The sequence below is a fragment of the Numenius arquata genome, chromosome 11 (assembly GCF_964106895.1).
Source record: "Numenius arquata chromosome 11, bNumArq3.hap1.1, whole genome shotgun sequence".
Lineage (NCBI taxonomy): Eukaryota > Metazoa > Chordata > Aves > Charadriiformes > Scolopacidae > Numenius > Numenius arquata.
This window is the reverse complement of record NC_133586.1, coordinates 20,281,491-20,299,888: the sequence shown is the minus strand read 5'-3', so window position 1 is coordinate 20,299,888 and position 18,398 is coordinate 20,281,491. Positions and strand designations below refer to the sequence as shown.

At 49.0% G+C, this 18,398-nt stretch overlaps 2 protein-coding genes across 2 annotated transcripts in view; one reads left to right on the top strand and one right to left on the bottom strand.

Moving 5' to 3' along the window:
- Positions 1-11,922, top strand: part of SCAPER (S-phase cyclin A associated protein in the ER) — a 159,893-nt gene extending 147,971 nt beyond the window's left edge. Inside the window, exons 30-32 of the mRNA XM_074155466.1 lie at positions 6,604-6,795; positions 9,460-9,511; positions 11,150-11,922. Coding sequence (XP_074011567.1) covers positions 6,604-6,795; positions 9,460-9,511; positions 11,150-11,244 — 339 coding nt within the window. The 3' untranslated portion in view covers positions 11,245-11,922. The remainder of the gene's footprint in view (positions 1-6,603; positions 6,796-9,459; positions 9,512-11,149) is intronic.
- A 1,888-nt stretch (positions 11,923-13,810) lies between these two features.
- ISL2 (ISL LIM homeobox 2) lies at positions 13,811-16,416 on the bottom strand. Its single transcript, XM_074155465.1, has 6 exons — positions 16,359-16,416; positions 15,180-15,369; positions 14,754-15,013; positions 14,355-14,638; positions 14,085-14,255; positions 13,811-13,927 (listed from the first exon to the last, which is right to left on the bottom strand). Exons 1-6 carry the CDS (start codon positions 16,414-16,416, stop codon positions 13,811-13,813), a joined length of 1,080 nt encoding a protein of 359 aa, XP_074011566.1.
- Between the last annotated feature and the right edge of the window lie 1,982 nt (positions 16,417-18,398).

Sequence of the window (18,398 nt, the reverse complement as noted above, 5' to 3'; positions counted from 1 at the left end):
CGGTCCCAGGTGCTCAGATGACAGCAGAGAGTTGTTGGCCGTCATCTCTACTTTGTTGGTTGGACATCCATCCCACTAACACTGCAGGTCTCATTTATGGGGGCTGTGCTCTAGCAGTGCCGTTGATGCCAGCAATGCACCTGCCGCCAAAGGTTTTGCAGTTTTATGTTGCGTATTTTAACAGCATAAACCATGACATAATGTTACGTTATAGAAAAAAGAACAGAAATAATAAGGCAACAATATGATCAGGTTAACGTCTAAAGACACTTCTTTTTTAATTCTTCTGATACTTTCTGTGTAGTTGATTTCTGGAAGGCAAGGGGAGCTGGCAGGCAGGGTAGCCAGGTGGCTAGTAGGAGAGATGTGGGCAGTACCCAGGCTGCCATGAGCTTTGCTGTTAGGTGTGGTGCGGAAAGCACACCCGTACACCTTTGTGTGCAAAAGCGTTACTGGTCACCTCAGTGAAGTGTCAGCTTCACAAAAAAATAAGTTTTTGCAAAAACATTGCCCTAATGGCAATGGGAAATTTGTGATAAAGGAAATCATGAGGCAGTGCAACAGAATGCAAATGAGAACTCAAATAAGTTCCAGGATCTGCTTTGAAAAGTACCCATGTACAGCGTTTCTACTTGGCAACACTTAAGTCATGTCTTCCAGTTACGTTTGTGAAAAGTCTTCAGCAGGTCTCCCAAAAATGAAACAAAAATGATGGAAGTACACACCTGTGTTCCTGAGGTAGCCTGGGGCTGAGGGCTCTCGGGAATACCCCGCAAGTCTCCAGGGGCCAGCACTGGCCGTGTCCCTCAGCGCTTGACTTAAAGAACCCTGGGTTAATGGGTTATCGTTGACAGTTGTTTGCCACACTGAATCGGTCATTGCTTTGACCAATTGCCAACATACCCTTGGACTTGATAACCTGTCTACTGCCTAACTAGATGGAGGAGACCAGCTTCTTGCCAGGCTTCAACCAACTCCTTTTTAACCTGGAATACTGTGATGAGATTTTTTATTTATTGGGGGGAGGGGGAGGGAGCAACCCTGGAGGAAATAATTGCATAGAATGGTAAATACTATTACAATTTTAGACATGTGATGAATGTCTTGTTGCTTTCTAAATGTATGGATAATAATCAATTCATAATATTGTGACTCTCTGGTCTAGCACAGTTTAGTTCATTGAGAACCTGGCTTTCTGAATCACTTGAAAACTCACTTCTTAGTTCTTTCTGTTTTGCCTTTGCATAGACAAAAAGCTTGCTGCTGCCTTTCTGTTCCTTCTGACCAGAAAATTAATTAGCCTCTTTGAAAGATGATTCCAGTGTTTTTATGGTATGTATAGACAGAAATAACTGACATGAATGATGCCTTTCCAGAGCTGCAAATGTCCAAGTGAAACAAGAAAACCTAAATCCATCAGTAGAACTAGACTAAATATTGCTTTAAAAATCAGCACTTCCACTCTGCAGTAATCCTCAACTAACCTCCCGTAGTACACAAGGAGTGAAAAGTTCTTGGTCTGAGACTGAACCATTTTATTTGTTACTCGCAGTAAAATATCTGACAGTATTTAACATACATGCATGGAAACACTGAAAACCCATCTGTGATCTTAATCTTCTTTAAATCTCTGGAAGGTTTTAAATTCAATTATTTTTTCTTTTTTTAAGTGCTTTACATACGTAAAGTGTGTGCAATTACAACTTGGAAACAGAAATTTAGATTGTCACCAAAACCACTACTTCATAGTTAAAAAAAGTAGAATTCCCGAGACAATTTGATTAAACTACTAGTTCTTGAAAAATGAGTAGCGTGCGTCTACATTACATGTCTGATTAGGATATCTGAGTATATGAATGGTATGAATACATGAATTACCAGGTCACCTCAATTTGGCTAATATTTGTTCAATATTGTACATACAGTCATTCTTCAGTTTTCTGACTGGCATTTTAGTTTTCTCAATGAAAATTCTGTTCATTACTTAGGAGATGCTTATAAACTCTAACTGATTATGAAGATACAGTTTCAAAGCCTAGAGGATTCTTAATTTCTTTTTTTTTTTTTGTTTTGTAAAATTAACCATTGACTTGGTAAGATTTTACTTCTGACTTGACATGTAACTGTTGATACACTCTGTATTATTGCTGTATCATTCAGAAGATCTGCATCCTATTAGTTATGAAGATTGTATTACCCTGCTTTGACAAAAAATTCATACATACACATTTAAAAGCAATTGTAGTTTTCATTGATGATAAAAGGAGTATTGAGAAAAATAAGTGAAAGACAAATGCATGTCTGTACGGTGTGTAAATAGAATTAGGGGGTGTTCTCCACAGCATCCTTCCCTTGCTAGTTCCCATGGGAAGGTTGCCCCTGTGTATGCCAGCAGTTATCCCTCTGCCCTTGCAAGCAAGGGAAAGGGTCGCACTTTTAGGATTCTCATTCCTGTAGGATCATCAAGAAAGTTATTTTTGGGCCCTTGGAGCTTCACAGAAAAATTAAATGAGCTGCAACATTCCCTTTTCTACCCAGAGGAAAATCATACCCGAGTGATTTGGCTGCATCTGGTTTATGAGTTCTCTAGCAAAGGGCTTCCATACTGGAAGATCTCCTTTAGAGGGTGCCAGGAAGCAACAGCAGGAGAGGAAGGCTGCTGAAGCTGTCCTGCTGGGAATACAGGGGAGAGTTGCAGAATCCAGGATGGAATATCCTTCCGGCAGTCCCCTCAGGTCTGCAGCCAGACACCCTGCCTAAGTGACAGGGGAAGCCTGATCTCCAGCAAAATGATGAGTTCCCCTCACAACTTTATTACTGTTCCATACCACAAGGAGCTTTTTATTTTTTTGATTGATTGTCCTTTTTTATTACTCAAGTGCTGTGTGGCGCATTGCTGGCTTTTGTCATTGTAGTCTGTTTTGAAAGACTGACTCTTGTTCTGCTTCAGACTTTCACAGCTAGAGGGATTGCAGGAAATGGGCAAGCCATAGACTGTACAGTGAATATTGGCCCAGGTAAACTGAAGCAAAAAATGGTTTCCATCTAGAGACTTTAGAAATCATGAATCATGCTTTCCCAGGTGATAAACTTCAGAAATACCCATGCAGTGCATCAGGATGGTTATTGCACTTGCGAGTGCAGAGTGCGCTTCCAAAGAGTCACACGGGAGCATGGATTGCCTGGTAGGGCAGAAGAGAGTGCCTGACCCTCTGGCTAGTGGAGATTAAGCAAATTAGCGGGACCTGCAGAGGGCTATAAACCGGTGGGAGTGACAGAAGATAACTGATAGGCGGCCTTGAAAGGTGTTGCTCAGGAAAAAGTTCCCCACAGGTCATCCCATTAGTCATCGTGCTGGGCAGTCGGCTGGGGCGGCTGCAGCAGGCGCAGCGTACGTGGAGTAGGAGAGCTGGAGGTTCGGAGACCAAGCAGGGAAAAGTCTATTCTTAAAGGTGACTTTTAGCAAATATTAAAAAGAAACAAAATTGGCTATTACAGTGGCATGTATTGTGCAGCCTTGCTTATATGCATCTTACACGCTTATGTGCATTATAAGCATTGGCTTATATGGTGTAGAGGTTACTTCAGTTCAGCACAGTAACCAATTTAAGACACTCCAGCCTCTCATTTTCCACAGCCTTTTCCACTGGGGGCAGCCGGTGCACTTGGCCAGTGCTTTCTGGTGCTCTAACCCTGAACCACATCAGCGTGCCCTGTAACAGGGGCTCCACCTCTGGAACCCAGCAGGGTCTTGAGTTTGGCTGGTAGCACAAAGAAGAACTTCGTTCATTCATCATGAAATGGCATTTCAGAAACGTATTGGCTGTGTCTCTTACTTGTGCGTAGTTTGGGTCTTCAGAGGGTTATTGTAATGTTTACTGTGTTGGGCTAAAAATAAGCTAAGCTGAGCAGGTACATCTTTGGAATTTAAGCAAGCTAAGCACAGGCAAAACCAATAAAGTTGTATTAATATCTATACATTTTGAGAGTAAGCAAAATTTTTAGTGAAATATAAAAAACACTAATGTGAGTTGCCTGCTCTGAATAAAAAAAACAAGTAGCTTGTACTAATTTGATAGGTCTCAATTCAGAAAAAGAAAACCACAAGTAAATATTAATGGAACCTAGGCACATACCTGAAATTAAGCAGGTGCTTAAATGCTTGGCTGTACAGAAATGCAGTGATTTAATTAGGATCTTGTTACGTTTGACGGGCATATCTGACTTTCAGGCTAGAGAGCGAGCAACAAGAAAAGCTAATTCTAGGTAAATGTGTCTGGATTCCAGTATGTGGCAGGAGGAAAAGCAAGCTTCTGCGCTGGATTTCAGTAAGGAGTTTGTGTCTAGTATTAGAGCGTTTTGTAAGATGAGTGTTCGAGGCCTGCAAGACTCCCTGGGATCATTCAGCCAAGTGACTGTTTAAAAAAAGGAAAAAAAAAAAAAAAAAAAAAAAAAAGCTCAAGCAGTCTTTTTCCACTGTAAAGAAGTCATAGGCGGGGTTTTCATTTGTTTTCTTTGTTGTTGGTGGGCTAAGTCAAATACCGGACTTTGCTTTCTCCACCAGTTGACAGTGAAACAAGGAATATGTGCTCTGCTAGAGCTTTATTTGTTTGGTTTTTTTTCCAGTAAGGGGTGACTCATGATTTTTTTTTTTTTTTCAGAGTACATAATATAATGTATCAGGTTTAGTAGTTGCATTAGTACAATGAGCTGAAATCATTAAATTGATTCCACATGTGATAAATGCCAGATTAAAACAATCACCAGCCCTCGTATATACCTTCCTATCTTTAATGTTGATAACATCATAGTAGTAAAAATGTTGAAAAGAAAAAGATAATGAAATAATAATTCCATGAAAGCTGTGTGAGTAGCTGCACTGTTAGTTTGGCAAGAGTTCACTAATTATCCATGGCGTTCTTAGAAGAGATAAAGGAAGTGAAATGTGAAATGAAAAATGAAAAGTCCCCAGAACTTCTTCTCCTCTGCCTGTTCGTCAAGTGCCCAGTGGCCTTTAAAAAGCCATCAAGAGTTCTGTTGTTCTGTTCTGCATCAGAAATGGTAATTGTAGTTATTTTAGTACAGTTACCACTGATTTTAAGTCCATTTCTGATTTGTGGAATTTACCATAGAACAACATAGATTTATATAATAACCACTCTGGCTAATTAAAATTCAAACAGTAATCGCGAACTCGAAAGGCGCCCACTTTCTTACAGGGTGGTACCCGATAGTTCAGTTCAGAATCATCCAAATGCTTCGGTGATACTTTCCTCAAAACAATGCCTGAATGTATGCTTGTCACGTAGTTGGCTGTCTTTTAAAAATTCCTCCTGTCTTTAAGGGCATTAAGACATTTCTACCAGTATTTTGAAAGGTTTTTAAAGTCTTTTTGGCTGGTGAAGTGAAAAAAAATGCAAACTATTGCTCTGTTGATCTTGTTTTTAAACTGAACTGCATTATCAACTGAGTGTGTGCTCTGAAGGTATTGTTAAAAGTGCTTTGAAAACTTGTAAATCCCTGTAATTTATGTTCCTGTGGTCTCAACTGCTTCTTTCTGTCCTTCTGGTTTTAATTTGAATGCAGTCTTGTCTGGGTGTGTACCTGTAAAATTGTGTTTTTCCAAGTACAATTTACAGTCGTGACCCTAAGTTTTACAGTGTTCTAACCTTATAGGAGCTTCCTTCTATGCCAAAAAGCCAACTTTGGGTCAAACAGCTCTTTCATATTATAATTGTCTAATCAAGGTTACTTGGAACAGATCTGATTTTGACATTTTTTAGTTTATCACAAAGGCTTTATAAGAATATCAAGTAAATTGGAAAGGTTCCTTTGCAGGAGACCAGTAATAGCGTTGCCTTATTTCTTCAGATGTACACAGTTGTAAACTTAGCCTGCTTCATGACAACAGTCCCATTTATCTAAACAATTCTCCTTTTAGAGTCAATGGCACTGATAGAAACTGAGATAAGAAATACAGATGGGAGGATCTTTCTGGGTCTCTACTTACTGAAACTCCCTGCTCTGCAGCTTACAATCACCTTTTCTTTCTGGGGCCTGAGAATGCGTGGCAGACATCTCCCATGAAACAGAGTCCTCTCTAATTGCCAGAGAGCACTCTAGGAAAGGATCATCGAGCTTCGGCGGGGGTTTTACAGTCCTGGTGATCTCTTTCTTGATTATTTTTTCCCCTAAAGACACGTTTACTATGTTTAGATGGCAGCGGTTGGGGATTTTTGTTTCGTCGCTCTAACTCACAGTAGTCCCTTTGCTATAATTCTTTGTCTTTTGAATGAAGGTATTAAATTATCTATTATTGGAATCTGCAGATTAATCCCCTTCTCATTTACTTACTGTCTTTTTGGGTGGTACAGGAAAAAAAAAGTTTCACAGCCTTATATTCTTTGTGTTCCTCTGCAATAAAAATAATACTTGGACACTAAACCAGAAGTTCATTGGACTAAATGTTGTAAGCTTTATTTTTAGTATTTACTCCTCAGCCACGCTCATTTTTTTAGCATGACTTCAACACCCTTGGTGGTTAAGAGGAAGAGAGGAACAGATAGATCACGTGTTTTAATTTTGTTACGTTTGTATTTTCAGATCATTGTACAGTCTGGCCGTCACCCCACGGTGCTGCAAAAACTTTGCCAGTTGCCTTTCCAGTATTTCAGTGATCCTCGTTTAATCAAAGTGCTCTTCCCTTCGCTAATAGCTGCTTGTTACAATAACCCTCAGAACAAGATCATCCTGGAGCAGGAGATGAGCTGTGTTTTGCTCGCCACCTTCATTCAGGTAGCTATCGCAGTAACCTCACGTCAGGGTGCAGCGTCGCTGCAGCGCTTTTCCTCCCCTCTGCTTGTATATGGAAATCATTTCACTTAAGTAAAACAAGTAAACAGGGTTGAAGTACTTTAAGACTCTCTGCAGCTCTTTTCAAACCACAGATTATGCCTGTACTTGAGGCATCTTACAGCACTGAAAGGTTACCGAGTAGTTCAGGTTCTCACTGTCACATCCAGAATCCTGTTTTCATTAAAGTTACTGGATGTGCTAGGAAGTTTTGATGTAGATCCCGCTATTACAAGACAATTCTTAAAATATTTATTTTTAAAAAACTACCACACATATAGCATATCTGAAATAAGTATATTAATCTGTTTACATGCAAATGTACAGTTGTATACTGTGTACAACAGATTTACAGAGAGAACTGAACAGAAGTATATATATTTTATGCAGAAAATACACAGAACATATGTTACCGGTCTGATCTTGCAATCTTTATTTTTGACAGTAAGCCACTGAGGTCATTACGAATACTGTTTTGAATAAGGATTTACAGCATTTTTGTTCTCTTTGTCTAAATTTATATGCTGCGCTTTATGTATCACATTTTATGCATGCCTCATGTTTTCTGTACATTTTATTGACTGTTTCCAATTAATAAATGCAGGTTTTTTGTAAACGCTCTACGATTGAAAAATAATATGCTTTTAGGAGTCTAGTAACTCTGTATCAGTTACCTGAAAGTTACTGGTTTTGATAGAGAAACGTTGGTGAAACTCTTTTTCCTAATGCTTTACAGCCAGTCCAAGGGCAGGCTGCACGGATTTGGGAGAGAAGGCATAAGAACTAAATATTTCCTAAAAGTCTTAGCACAACATCAGACTTCTGAGTGCAACTACTTTTTATCTTTTTAATACTAAAATAATTGCATGGGAGTTTAAAAAAAAAAAAAAGTATGGAGCTTAGTATTAAAAGAATTTGCCATATAGTAATGAGCTTCTGGTTTAAATACAAAGCTATCATTCATCTTTTAATTTCTTATAGTGAAACTACAGATTTCGGTGTAAAAGTTGCAGTGGTGAAAAAACAATTGAAGTATTCTGAGTAAACGCAGCAAATTTAGTTTGTTTTTTTTCAGTCAAGAACCACAAAACTTGGAGGATAGTGTTCCCTATATGAATAATTAAGGTTATGTACCTTGATTTCTCTGCTAGCAGAGAAAATGGCATTTAAATCCCCGGTAGCTACAGCAAAGCGTAAGTGTATTTACAAGGGTCGATGTTATGAATTTGATTTCCAATTAGAGGCATATCTGAGATGCCAAGTCCACGTACTATTCTTGCAGGCGTTTTAAAAAGGTGTTATATTAAATATGGAAGATCCTTGTGTGCTGTAAAGTGTCACGTCTTTGCTGAGTTCACTGCTACTTTAGCATTTTACCCATTTTAAGATCTAATCCCAAATGTTGCACGTGCACACACACGCGGAGAACAGTTCTGAAAGGAGCCGAGGAGCGCGGAGACTTCCCTCGGGACTCCTACTCCACCTCGCTGCTGTTTGCTGAGCAAATCTCTCGTTTGCTTCGGCGGAAGGTTTGGGAAAGACTGGAAAATGTTTTCCCCAGGACTAGAAAATGAGATTTTTCCCGTGCCAGGGAATGCAAAAGAAGTCCCGTTTACGTAAAGGTTTGGTGGTGTGTTCAAATATAACACTTAAATGCAGCGTGTTAAATGTGTGCAGCGTAAATCAAAAGAAAACAATGGCTGGATTTTACAACAACCCCACGTTATACCTCCCTACCGACAGATTTATTTCCATCATCTGAAGTCTGCATCATCCTTTTTATTTTTGTTACTCCTGTTTCTCGATGGGCTGAAATAATTAAAATCTATTTAGCCGTATCCACTGTATCTCTGATGTCAAATAATACCCGCTCTGCCCCGTGGCTACTCACTCAAATGAAAGATAGGATACTAAAAGCCCTCTCCGAGTGCTGATTTGGAGAATCCTGCGTGTTTCCGAGGGAAGTTGGTGTCCTTGCTGACTCCAGAGGACGCAGCATCCCCTCGGATATCAGCGGCATCACAAAGGGCGCTGGGCACTGAGAGTAATGACCACCTCAGCTGGTGACACAGCTAGCCATGGCGCTGGCCGGAGCTCGTCATGGCTGCGGGAAAACGGAGAATTCCTGCACTTCGTCTCAGGAGACCAGCGCCTCGGGCTCCCAGGTCGCTGGGAAGCACGGCCGATGAAAATGGGATAACTCGAGAATTATGGAAGAGTGCATTTGGAGTCAGGAGCATAAATCTAAAACGCCATTTGTTTTAAAGAAACACAGTGATAGTAAATGTTCTCTTAAATTAAAAGTCATGATAATAACTGTTTCCTAAGGAGATATTAGAATCTTGTTTTTTTCTGTTGTTTATTAAAAGTTGGGGATTTTTTTCCAAAAAAGGTATAAGTTAAAGGTATAAAAATCCACTATATATTATAGTATTTAAGTGCTGGCAGTATTCTATTACGATGTGTAGCAAGCAAGCCAGAGTTTGTTAATTTACAAATTTCATAAAGTATTAGGAGTTTTGAGTGACTGTGAAGACTTAAAAATGTTGTTTTAATTCCTCAGATGTAAGATCTGAAAACCTGATGCCGGTTTTTTTTCCCCCGTAGGATTTTGCACAGAGCTCAGGCCAAATGGATAATCAGTTATCGCAGCAGAGGGGTACGTCTCCAATGAAATGTAGCAACTGGGTAACAAAATGCATAGATTTTTATGTTATACTGTGATCTAAATGTTTTGAATCTGCATCACGATGAAAGAAATACGGTAAATTACAAAAGTGAATTTGGAGTTTGGGGAGAGGCGCTCTAGCTTACATTTTGACTTCACAGCATACACGTAGTCCTATCTGCCGCTCGTGGCATCAGGAATGCAGAGTGTTAATCTTTATTAAATGCTCTGTGGTGTCACGTCTTAAAATGTGATACTGTATGTGCACATATTTAATTAACTGTCACAAAGGCTGCCTTCAAAAGTTTCAGGTTGCCGACACCGCGCAGCCGTGCCAGTACACCCAGGGAGCCAAAAATGAGAAAAATACTGTCCTGTAATTATCCTGTAGTTCGTCAGTTTGCAGAAGAGTTGTGAATTATTTTTTTTTTTCCTTTCAGTTGTTGTAAATATTGTGTTAAAAACAGTTAACTTCTTTGGGCTAAACATTGGAAAGATTCTCAGTTAAGACGGCTATTACTTGTTAAACACATTTATAATTCAAGTGTGTCGATGGGAATCTGGTCTTTAGTCGCCTGTATTTTGCATAAAGTACGTGGCTGGGGCAGTCATTTCTCCCTGGCGGCCAGCAGAAATCCACCACGGTTTTGCTGAGCGTTTGCCAGAAGATGAGCAGTTCTAGGTCTAAAACCTCAGCTTTGTGGTTAAAAATAAATTATAAAATAGAAAATTAACATAAATTTATGGAGGTTGTTACTGTCAACGTTATACCTCTTTGTCTGAAGCAGCCTCCTGCAGTCTGCAGCACAAACTTTCCAGGGTTGTGTTTGCGTGAGAATCTGCTCGAGAAACAGCTAAAATTCAAGTAAAAAACTGCTTTTTATTTTCACTGTTCAAAGTGGAGGAACTTTTAAACAAAGATGACCATGTGGTGACATATGAGCGTGCTTTCTAAACATTCCCCGGTTGCAAAAATGCTGACTTAATGATAGTATAAGCAGGATTATTTTTATCCGTTTTATCACTTGAAGGACGGCATCCCCAGAAAACGAAAGGGGAGCAGTGGAGCTGCTGGGAATAAACGGTGGAAGCGCAGACTGCCTTGTTGGGTGCTGCGCTGCTCAAAGGGTCGGACCCCCCCAGACCCGTGCACGCACGCTGTAGCCCCCTTCACGTTACCAGCGGTGCCCGTGGGATTAAAAACTGCATTTATAATATTTTTGGGGGAATCGGGGAGCAAAACTCCTCCGCAGCCCCTCGTGGAAAAAGAGGGTGCTGAGCCAGGAGAGCGGGGTGGAGGCCGCCCGAACTCGGAGGCGGCGGAATTGTTCCCCTGTGGGTCCAAGAACGTGAAGCGTGTAACGATGTGTAACGTTCCGATGCGTAAAGCCAGAGGCGCCTCATCCAAAAGCTTAAAAATCTAAGCCTTTGCCCCTCTTTTTAAAGCAAAACCTCGGAGTCCCAAGCTCCACAGAAGCGTCACCCCATGATCTGAGCCGCCCTTGGTAGGGGGAGGGGAGTAAATGACTTGAAGTATCTCGAATTGGCCGCGCGTTCATTATTCTTGTTTTATTGCCATCTTATCTTAAGAGGGAATAACTCGGTAATTTTATGTTCTGTCTCCAACAGAAAAATTTTTCAATTCTCAAGATTATCTTGAGCTGTCCAACAGATTCCCCCGCCAGTCCTGGGAAGAAGCTCGACAGTTCTTCTTGAAAAAATAGGCGTCGTATTTGTTTTTAAAAATCCCTAATGTCGTCGTGCTGACCGGTTCCTGCTGACTACCTTCTCTAAAAGGCTCTCCCGAAAAGTTTTTGATACTCTAAATACTTAACGCTGTAGATACATAATTTGCACTATTTATATCCTAAGTACTGTAGATAACTTCCAAGTTCTGTTTTTGTAATTTTGATAATTTGAGTTTGTTCCATTCGCATATCCTATGTCATGGTCGGGGTGTTTGCTACCCTGTGATGTGGTGGCACTTGCACTGCGGAACTGCTGAAATAAGATGGCAAATAGAGAAAAAAAAAATAATATGTTCTATATATCTTGTAATAAAATAACTTATTCTGTCTGTAGCGTGACTTCTGTGTTGCAAGTGTTGGTGTTTGAATCTCTGTAAGGCTCGAGAGAAGGAAGAAAAAAAAAAAGGACTGCTAAGATGTCTTTCCAGTTAATCAAAAGTGTTATGAATTTCTCAAGATTTGGCTCTGAAAAAAGTTCGTTTGTAATTTTTTTTTTTTTTGATGATTTGGGCTAATTCATGTAATAACGGATTTTTTTTAAACCACGTGCATTTTTAACGTTTCGATACGACTTTAATAACGGCTGTTTAAACCTCGTGATGTTCCCTTTAACGCTGAAGGTTCCGTGAAGCGCGATTAAAACGTGGAAACGGCGGCGTGTCTCGGCGAGGTTTATTCTCCGGGCCGAGGGCCCCGCCGGCCCTGAGGGGACGGGGCTTCCTCGGGGGCCGCGCCGAGCCCGGGCCGCAGGCGGCTCGCGGCCACCGCCACCCGCCCCCCATGGCCACCGCGGGCCGGGGCCCCCTCGCCGCACCTGAGGCGGCGGCAGCGGCGATCCCGATCCGCCCGGCGAGGGCCGCGGCGCTGCCTGAGGCGAGGCCGCCGCCTGAGGGGGAACCGGGGCTCGGCGGGAGCGAGGCCGCCTCAGGCTGAGGTGATTTTCCCGCCCGCCCGGCCCCGCTGCCCGCTGAGGGAACAGCTCGCTGCAGCCGAGCCCCGGGGGAGCGCGGGGAGCTGGAACCCGGCCCAGGCGGAGCTAGGTACCGGCGGGGGACCCGCGGCGGGAGGCGGGGTGGCGGGGGACGGGACACCCCGGTCCCACCTGGCCCCGGGCCCGGGGGAACGCGCGCCGCGGCGGCGGCAGGCGAACCCCCGGCTGAGGCGGCCCCGGCAGCCCGGGCTGCTCCCTGCGCCCCGACGGCAAGTGCGGGGCGACCGGGCGGGCCAGCTCGGTCCCCGAGCACCCGCTTCCTCGGCCCCTGGGCGTGGCGGTGGCGGGGCCGTCCCCACCCCAGCCCCTGGCAGCTCAGGTAGGGCCCAGCTCCCCCCGGGCCCGGCTGCCCGGCCATGGGTGCGGTGAGAGGGCCGGTTAAGGCTTCCCGGGCCTGGCCATCCTGCCCGGGTACCGGGGAGGGAGCGAGCCCCGCCGCGCTCCCAGGCGATGCCGAGGGCAGATAACGAGCCGCCGCCCGCGTCTAAACAGGGGGGGACGGACCCAGGCGAGAGAACGGCCCGCCTCGCCGCCGCCGCCGCCCCGGAGAGCCCCCGCGGCCGCGGCCCCGCAGGGCAGCAGGTGCGGGCACGGCCCGGCGGGGCCGCTCCGAAAGGGAAACCCGCCCTCCGCCTCCCTGGCTATAAATAAGCGGCCGCGGTGGGGAAATCCGATTAACGCCGTGCGGGGAGGCCGGGATGGCAAAGCCGGGGCTGCGGGTCGCCCCCGGCCCGCTCCGCGCTCGGGGGGGCCTCGCCGCCGCCCTCCCGCCCCTGTTTTCGTTTCAATCCTCGCCTTGCCTTGTTTTCTCCTTTTTTTTTTTTTTTTTATTAAGTCCAAAATATTTAATCCCACTATTCAACCGCTGACTCTGACAATAAATAACAATAACTTACTTTTGTTCGTTAAAGGCTCAAAACAATCCGTCCTCCGTCCATTGATAACTTAACATTATTAGTACTGGTTTTCCCGGTAAAAAGTCTCGTTTCCGTGTCCCGTTTTTCCAGCGATCGTGCGGGCCCGGGCGAGGCATCGGCGTGAGATGAGGCTGGACGGCGCGGCTCCGCGGAGGGAAGGCCGGGCCGGCTCCGCGGCCGCGGAAAGGCGCGTACGCCGAGGGAGTCTTTCCCCCTTTTGTTTGGTTGGATTTGTTGGTTGGTTTGTTTGGTTTGTTTTTTTCCTTTTTCCCCTTCCAAAAAGGGGAAGAACAGCCGCCCCCGGAGCAAGCGGCGGGCGAGGCAGCCTGTCACCGTGCCGGGCTCCAGCGGTGAAATCCGCGTTTCTTTAGGGAAAAGAAACATCGAAATCCGCAGGGAAAAAACCCAAAACAACGAAATAACCAGGGCGGGGGCTCTCTCTCCGGTCTGGTGAAGGCAGCGAGGATCCCGGTGCTTTTTTGGCCGTCAGTAACATGTTTTTTTTGTTTTTAAATAAGAATAATTAAAAAACAAAGGCGTTTGTCCGGCGCTCTGGGAGCGGCCCGGGGCCGGGTGTCTCATGCAGGGAGCGCAGGCATGCGGAAGTCCCGCGGCGGCGGGCGGCCGGGCGGCCTCACGTCTCGGCCGGGCTGGGCACCATGCTGTTGGGGGTGTCGGGGAGCTGGGAGGACAGCGAGGTCACGTCGCTGCCGGAGGAGGTGCCCAAGGAGCCGGACTCGGAGAAGGAGACCTGGGGGAGCAGCGGCGGTGAGGGCCCGGCCCGCTCTCCCCCGTCCCCAGCCACGTCCCCCCTTTCCCGCAGCGCCCGGGACGGGCCGCCGCCCGCCCGACCCCCGCCGCCCGAGGGGGCGGCCCGGTGCGGCGGGGCCCGGTGCGGCGGGGCTCACCAGCTGCTGGAAGGCGGCGGGCTGCTCCAGGTCGCTCTGCAGGGCGAACTCGCTGAGCGCTTTCCAGGGCGGCTGGTAGGTCTGCACCTCCACGGCGCTGCCCTGCACGGCGCTTTCGTGGCGGATGGGGCTACCGGCCACCAGCGGCGTCCCGGTGAGACCCTGCAGACTCTGCGGGCAGACGGGGGGTGGGGGGAGCTTCAGCCCGGGACCCCTCCCCTATAACCCCCGCCACCCCCCCCCTCCCCGTCGGGGCTGGCGGGCGCTCACCGTCTTGTCGCTGTGCTGCTGCTGCTGGAGCTGTTTCATGAGGATGGATTTTTTCTTGTCCTTGCAGCGCTTGTTCTGGAACCAGACGCGGATGACGCGGGGGCTGAGCCCCGTCATCTCCACCAGCTGCTCCTTCATCAGGGCGTCGGGGCGCGGGTTGGCGGCGTAGCAGGTCCGCAGCGTGTGCAGCTGCTTCTCGTTCAGCACCGTCCGTACGCGGGTGGTCTTCTCCGCCGCCTTGTGCGCAGCGGGCCGCGGGGCGGGCGGCCGCCCGGGCACCGGTTCTGCCGCGGGGAGGGCGCGTACCGTCAGCGCCGCCCCTCCGCACCCCACTTCCCCGTTTCCCCCCCCTCCCCCCCATCTCCCCTCCCCGCCCCGCCGAGGGGGAGCAGCCGTTACCTGCCAGGTGGGCGGCGGGCGGCGGCAGCGCGGGGCTGCGCGGCCCGCGGGAGGCGGCGGTGCCGTCGTGGTTGGGCCCGTGGTCGGCGCGGCAGAGGAGGTCGCGGTCCCGCAGGCAGAACTGGTCGCCGGGCAGGAGCTGGCGGCCGCAGGCGGCGCAGCGGAAGCACTCCAGGTGGTAGACGTGGTCGCGGGCGCGCATCACCAGGTCGCTGCTGCTGAAGGACGCCCGGCACTGGGCGCACTTGATGCCGAAGAGCCTGCGGGGAGGCCGGGCGGCGTCAGGGCCGTCGGGGCGGCCGGTTTTCGTTTGGGGGAAATTCGGGTTGTTTTGGTTTTGGTGTTTTTTTTTTTTTATTATTATTATTATCATTATTTTAAAGGGGCTTTGTGTGCTTTTTTTTTTTTCGGTAATTTCGGGGTCACCTGCTGTAGTCCCGCTTGCAGTAGGCCTTGCCGTCCCGCAGGAAGCATGTGCAGGTCTCGTCCAGGGGCTGCCCGCACTCGGCGCACTTGAGGCAGGCGACGTGCCACTCCAGGTCCGGCGACACCCGCAGCAGGAAGGGGTCCTGGATGCGGCCCCCGCAGCCCGCGCACAGGGCCAGCCCCGGCCGCCCTGCCGGGAGCGAGCGGGGCACGGTCAGAGGCAGCGGCGGGCCAGAGCAGAAGCGCCAGGAATTAGGGAAAGTACACTTTTTTTTTTGCCCTAGTCTGATCTTTTTTTTTTTCTTTCTTTCTTTTCTCAAAATAGGAAGAAAGAGAAATAAAGACAAACACAGAGAGAAGAAGAAGAAGAAGAAAAAAAAAAGAGTGGAAACGCGAAAGGAGATAAATAAATACAGCCAGAAATTAAAAACCAAACAAAACCAAAACAGAAACTTGATCGAGGGAAAGAAATGCAGAAAGAGACACAAAAGTAGAATTTCGGGAAAGGAAATAAACGCAGAAACACAGAAACGCTACAACAAAAGGTGAGGAAAAACTGAAAGAAGAGAAAATAAATGAAAACGGATTGACAGAAAGAGAAACAAAACCAGCGAAAAAACAGAAAGACACAGTTAAAACGGGAACGTGGACAAACGAAAACAGTAAGAGACAAGAAATCAAAGGGAGAGAAAGAGAAATAAACCCAAACAAAAACAGAAGAACAGAAAGAGAAAGAAAGAAAGAAAAAAAAAAACGGAAAGAGAAGTTTAAAAAAAAAAAAAAGACAGACAAACCGAAACACGGAAAGAGAGACAGACAGACAAACGGTACCGCGGGCAGAGAAAGGGGGAAGGAAAGAAAGAAAGAAAAAGCGGAGGGGAAGACGGAAAGAAACGGAAAGGGCGGAAAGGAGCGAGACCAGCGGCGCGGACAGGCGAAGGGACAGGCGCTCGGTAAGGAGCGGGGGCGGCGGGGGCCGGGGAGCGCGGGGCGCGAACGGGAACGGCGGCACCGGCGATGCCACGGCCCGAGCCCGCGGCCGCCCGCGCCCCTCCCCAGCCCTTCCCGGGTGCTGTCACCGCGCCCGCGGCTCCGTGCCGGCGCGGCGGCCACCCGACGGCAGCGCGGAGCCCGGCCCCCGCCGCGTCCCGCAGCTCCCCGCACCCTCCCCGCACTTACTCTTGGAGGGCTCCCCCATGGCGCCCGGGAGCGGCCGCGGGAGGAGGATGTCCACCATGCGGGCGGCCCCCTGCGCACCGGCCGGCGATGCGGGGATGCGGGATGCGGAGCCGCCGCTCCACCACTACCCGCGGCCGCGCGGGGCGGGGGCCGCGCCCGCCCCCCCGGGCCCGCCCCGCCGGGGCCGCGCCGTGATGTCAGCGCGCACCGGCCGCGGAGGGGGGGGTGGCGATGGGGGGGGGCCGTGAGGGGAGGGGGGCGGTGCTGACCTCACCGCGCGGCCCCCAGAGGCGATTGGCGGCCGCGGGGAGGGCGCCCGCGGATTGGCCGTGCTGAACAATGGGCGCGCGGCGGGGCGCGCAGCGGCGCGGAGCAGCGCGGACTCCCCGGGCCGCCCCCGCGGGAAACCGGCGTGGCGCGGCCCCGGCGCCGCCGGCGGCTCGGACGGGGCGGGTGGCCCCGTGTGCTGCGCGGGGGGAAGCTCCTCCTCCGCGGGGGCGGTGGATCCGCGCCTGAGCGCCCTGCGTACCGGGCAGCACGGCGGCCGCCCGACAGGCGCGGCCGCCCGCGGGACCCGCCGACCGACCGACCGACCGGCGCGGTGCGACCCGTCCCTGTCCGCGGCGGGGACGGCGGCGGCAGCCCGAGGAGATGGAGATTCATTTTAGCTTTTTTTCCCCCTTTTCCCTGTTATTTTCCTTGACTTTTATTTCGCCTTTTATGTTCTCCTTCTTTTATTTCCCTTTTCCTGCCCTTTCCGCTCTCTTTCGCCCTTTATTTCGTTGTCCCTGCCTTCCGTCGTGCTGCAGGCAGGTGCCCGCGGACGGGCGCGGCGGGACAGTCCCCGGCGCTGTGCGGAGGCGCAGCCCCGCGGCAGACGGGCAGGGGTCTCCGCGGGGGACACCGGCTCAAGGCTGCGCGCCCGCGGAGCGATTGCCTGCGGGGGATGGTGCGCGGGAGGGCTGCCCCGACGGACCCGAAGGGGAACGCTGGCGTGGTCGGGGCGGCCGTCCCGGGCAGCAGCTGTCTGATGAGTTTAAATTAGAGGAAAAAATAGTATTTTACCGCACTTTCATGCACCTGATCCCGTGCTGCTCCTGCAGCTGAACCGCTCCTGTTGCTTTTTTATCCTTTTATTCGTTTTTCCTCCCTCTTTCCCCCCAGCCTTCATGTGCGTGAGCAGAAAAATAGGGAGAGTGCTTCAGCGGCCTTTGACTCCGTTTTAAATTTCCAAAGACTTTGCAGCACAGCGGCACGAGTAGCTCAAAAGCTTATATATGCTGAAATTGAGATTGCTGCTGTCTTGGGGCTTTGGTCCTGTCCCTCCCCTCCATGCAATCGCCTTTTTAATTTTACACACAGAATTTGACAGGCATAGACCAACCTGTACAGCTCGGGAAGGACACGGTGACTTTAAATTTTGGCTGAGGAACAGCATGCTGTGCTCATTTTGCTCGGAGCAGGGAGACAGGATGGGTTTTCCAGCTGAAGCACTTGTTTTTTTGGGTGAGTTAGGCACCCTGCTGTCGCAGAAGCTGAGGAGGGGGAGTGGAGGGTTTGGATAACCGGTGTTTGACTGTTTGACCCACTCTCCCAGCCTGACCACAGCCCCTGATACACCTTTCAGGACCCCAAACGCTGAAAGCAAACATTTAAGTTTGCAGAGGAGCTGAGAGAGGCAGGATGGCGTTTGGGGTACCCGCTTCAGCAGGGGCATGTGTCTCCGGGGGATTTTGGCATCCCTGCCCGCCTCTGCACATGCGAAGGCGCGGAGGTGCGGTGTGGCAGTGACATCCTCAGTGCAGGGCAAGCCCACGTGTCGTGTCCCCTGCCTGTGTGGCAGTGGCAGAGCGGCCGTGGCGCCTGTCTGCATTTGCGGTCCGACCGCTGCCTGCCGTTAGCGTGGCTCGTTTGTCAGCAGCAGAGCTGAGCTGGGAGGCCAGCGATGCGAAGGGCATTGGAAAAGGGCATTTGGCTGGCTCTCCGAGCTTGGGTGACCCTGCGGGACGGGTGACGGGAACCTCCACAGCGCTGCCACGG

Coding starts and splice junctions, on each gene's coding strand:
- ISL2 (XM_074155465.1), bottom strand. CDS start 16,416: ATGGTGGACATCCTCCTCCCGCGGCCGCTCCCGGGCGCCATGGGGGAG. Junction 14,639..14,753: donor GCCCGCCGCCCACCTGGCAG/GTAACGGCTGCT, acceptor TCCCCGCGGCAG/AACCGGTGCCCGGGCGGCCG. Junction 13,928..14,084: donor CCGCCGCCTTCCAGCAGCTG/GTGAGCCCCGCC, acceptor CTGCTCCCCCAG/GTCTCCTTCTCCGAGTCCGG.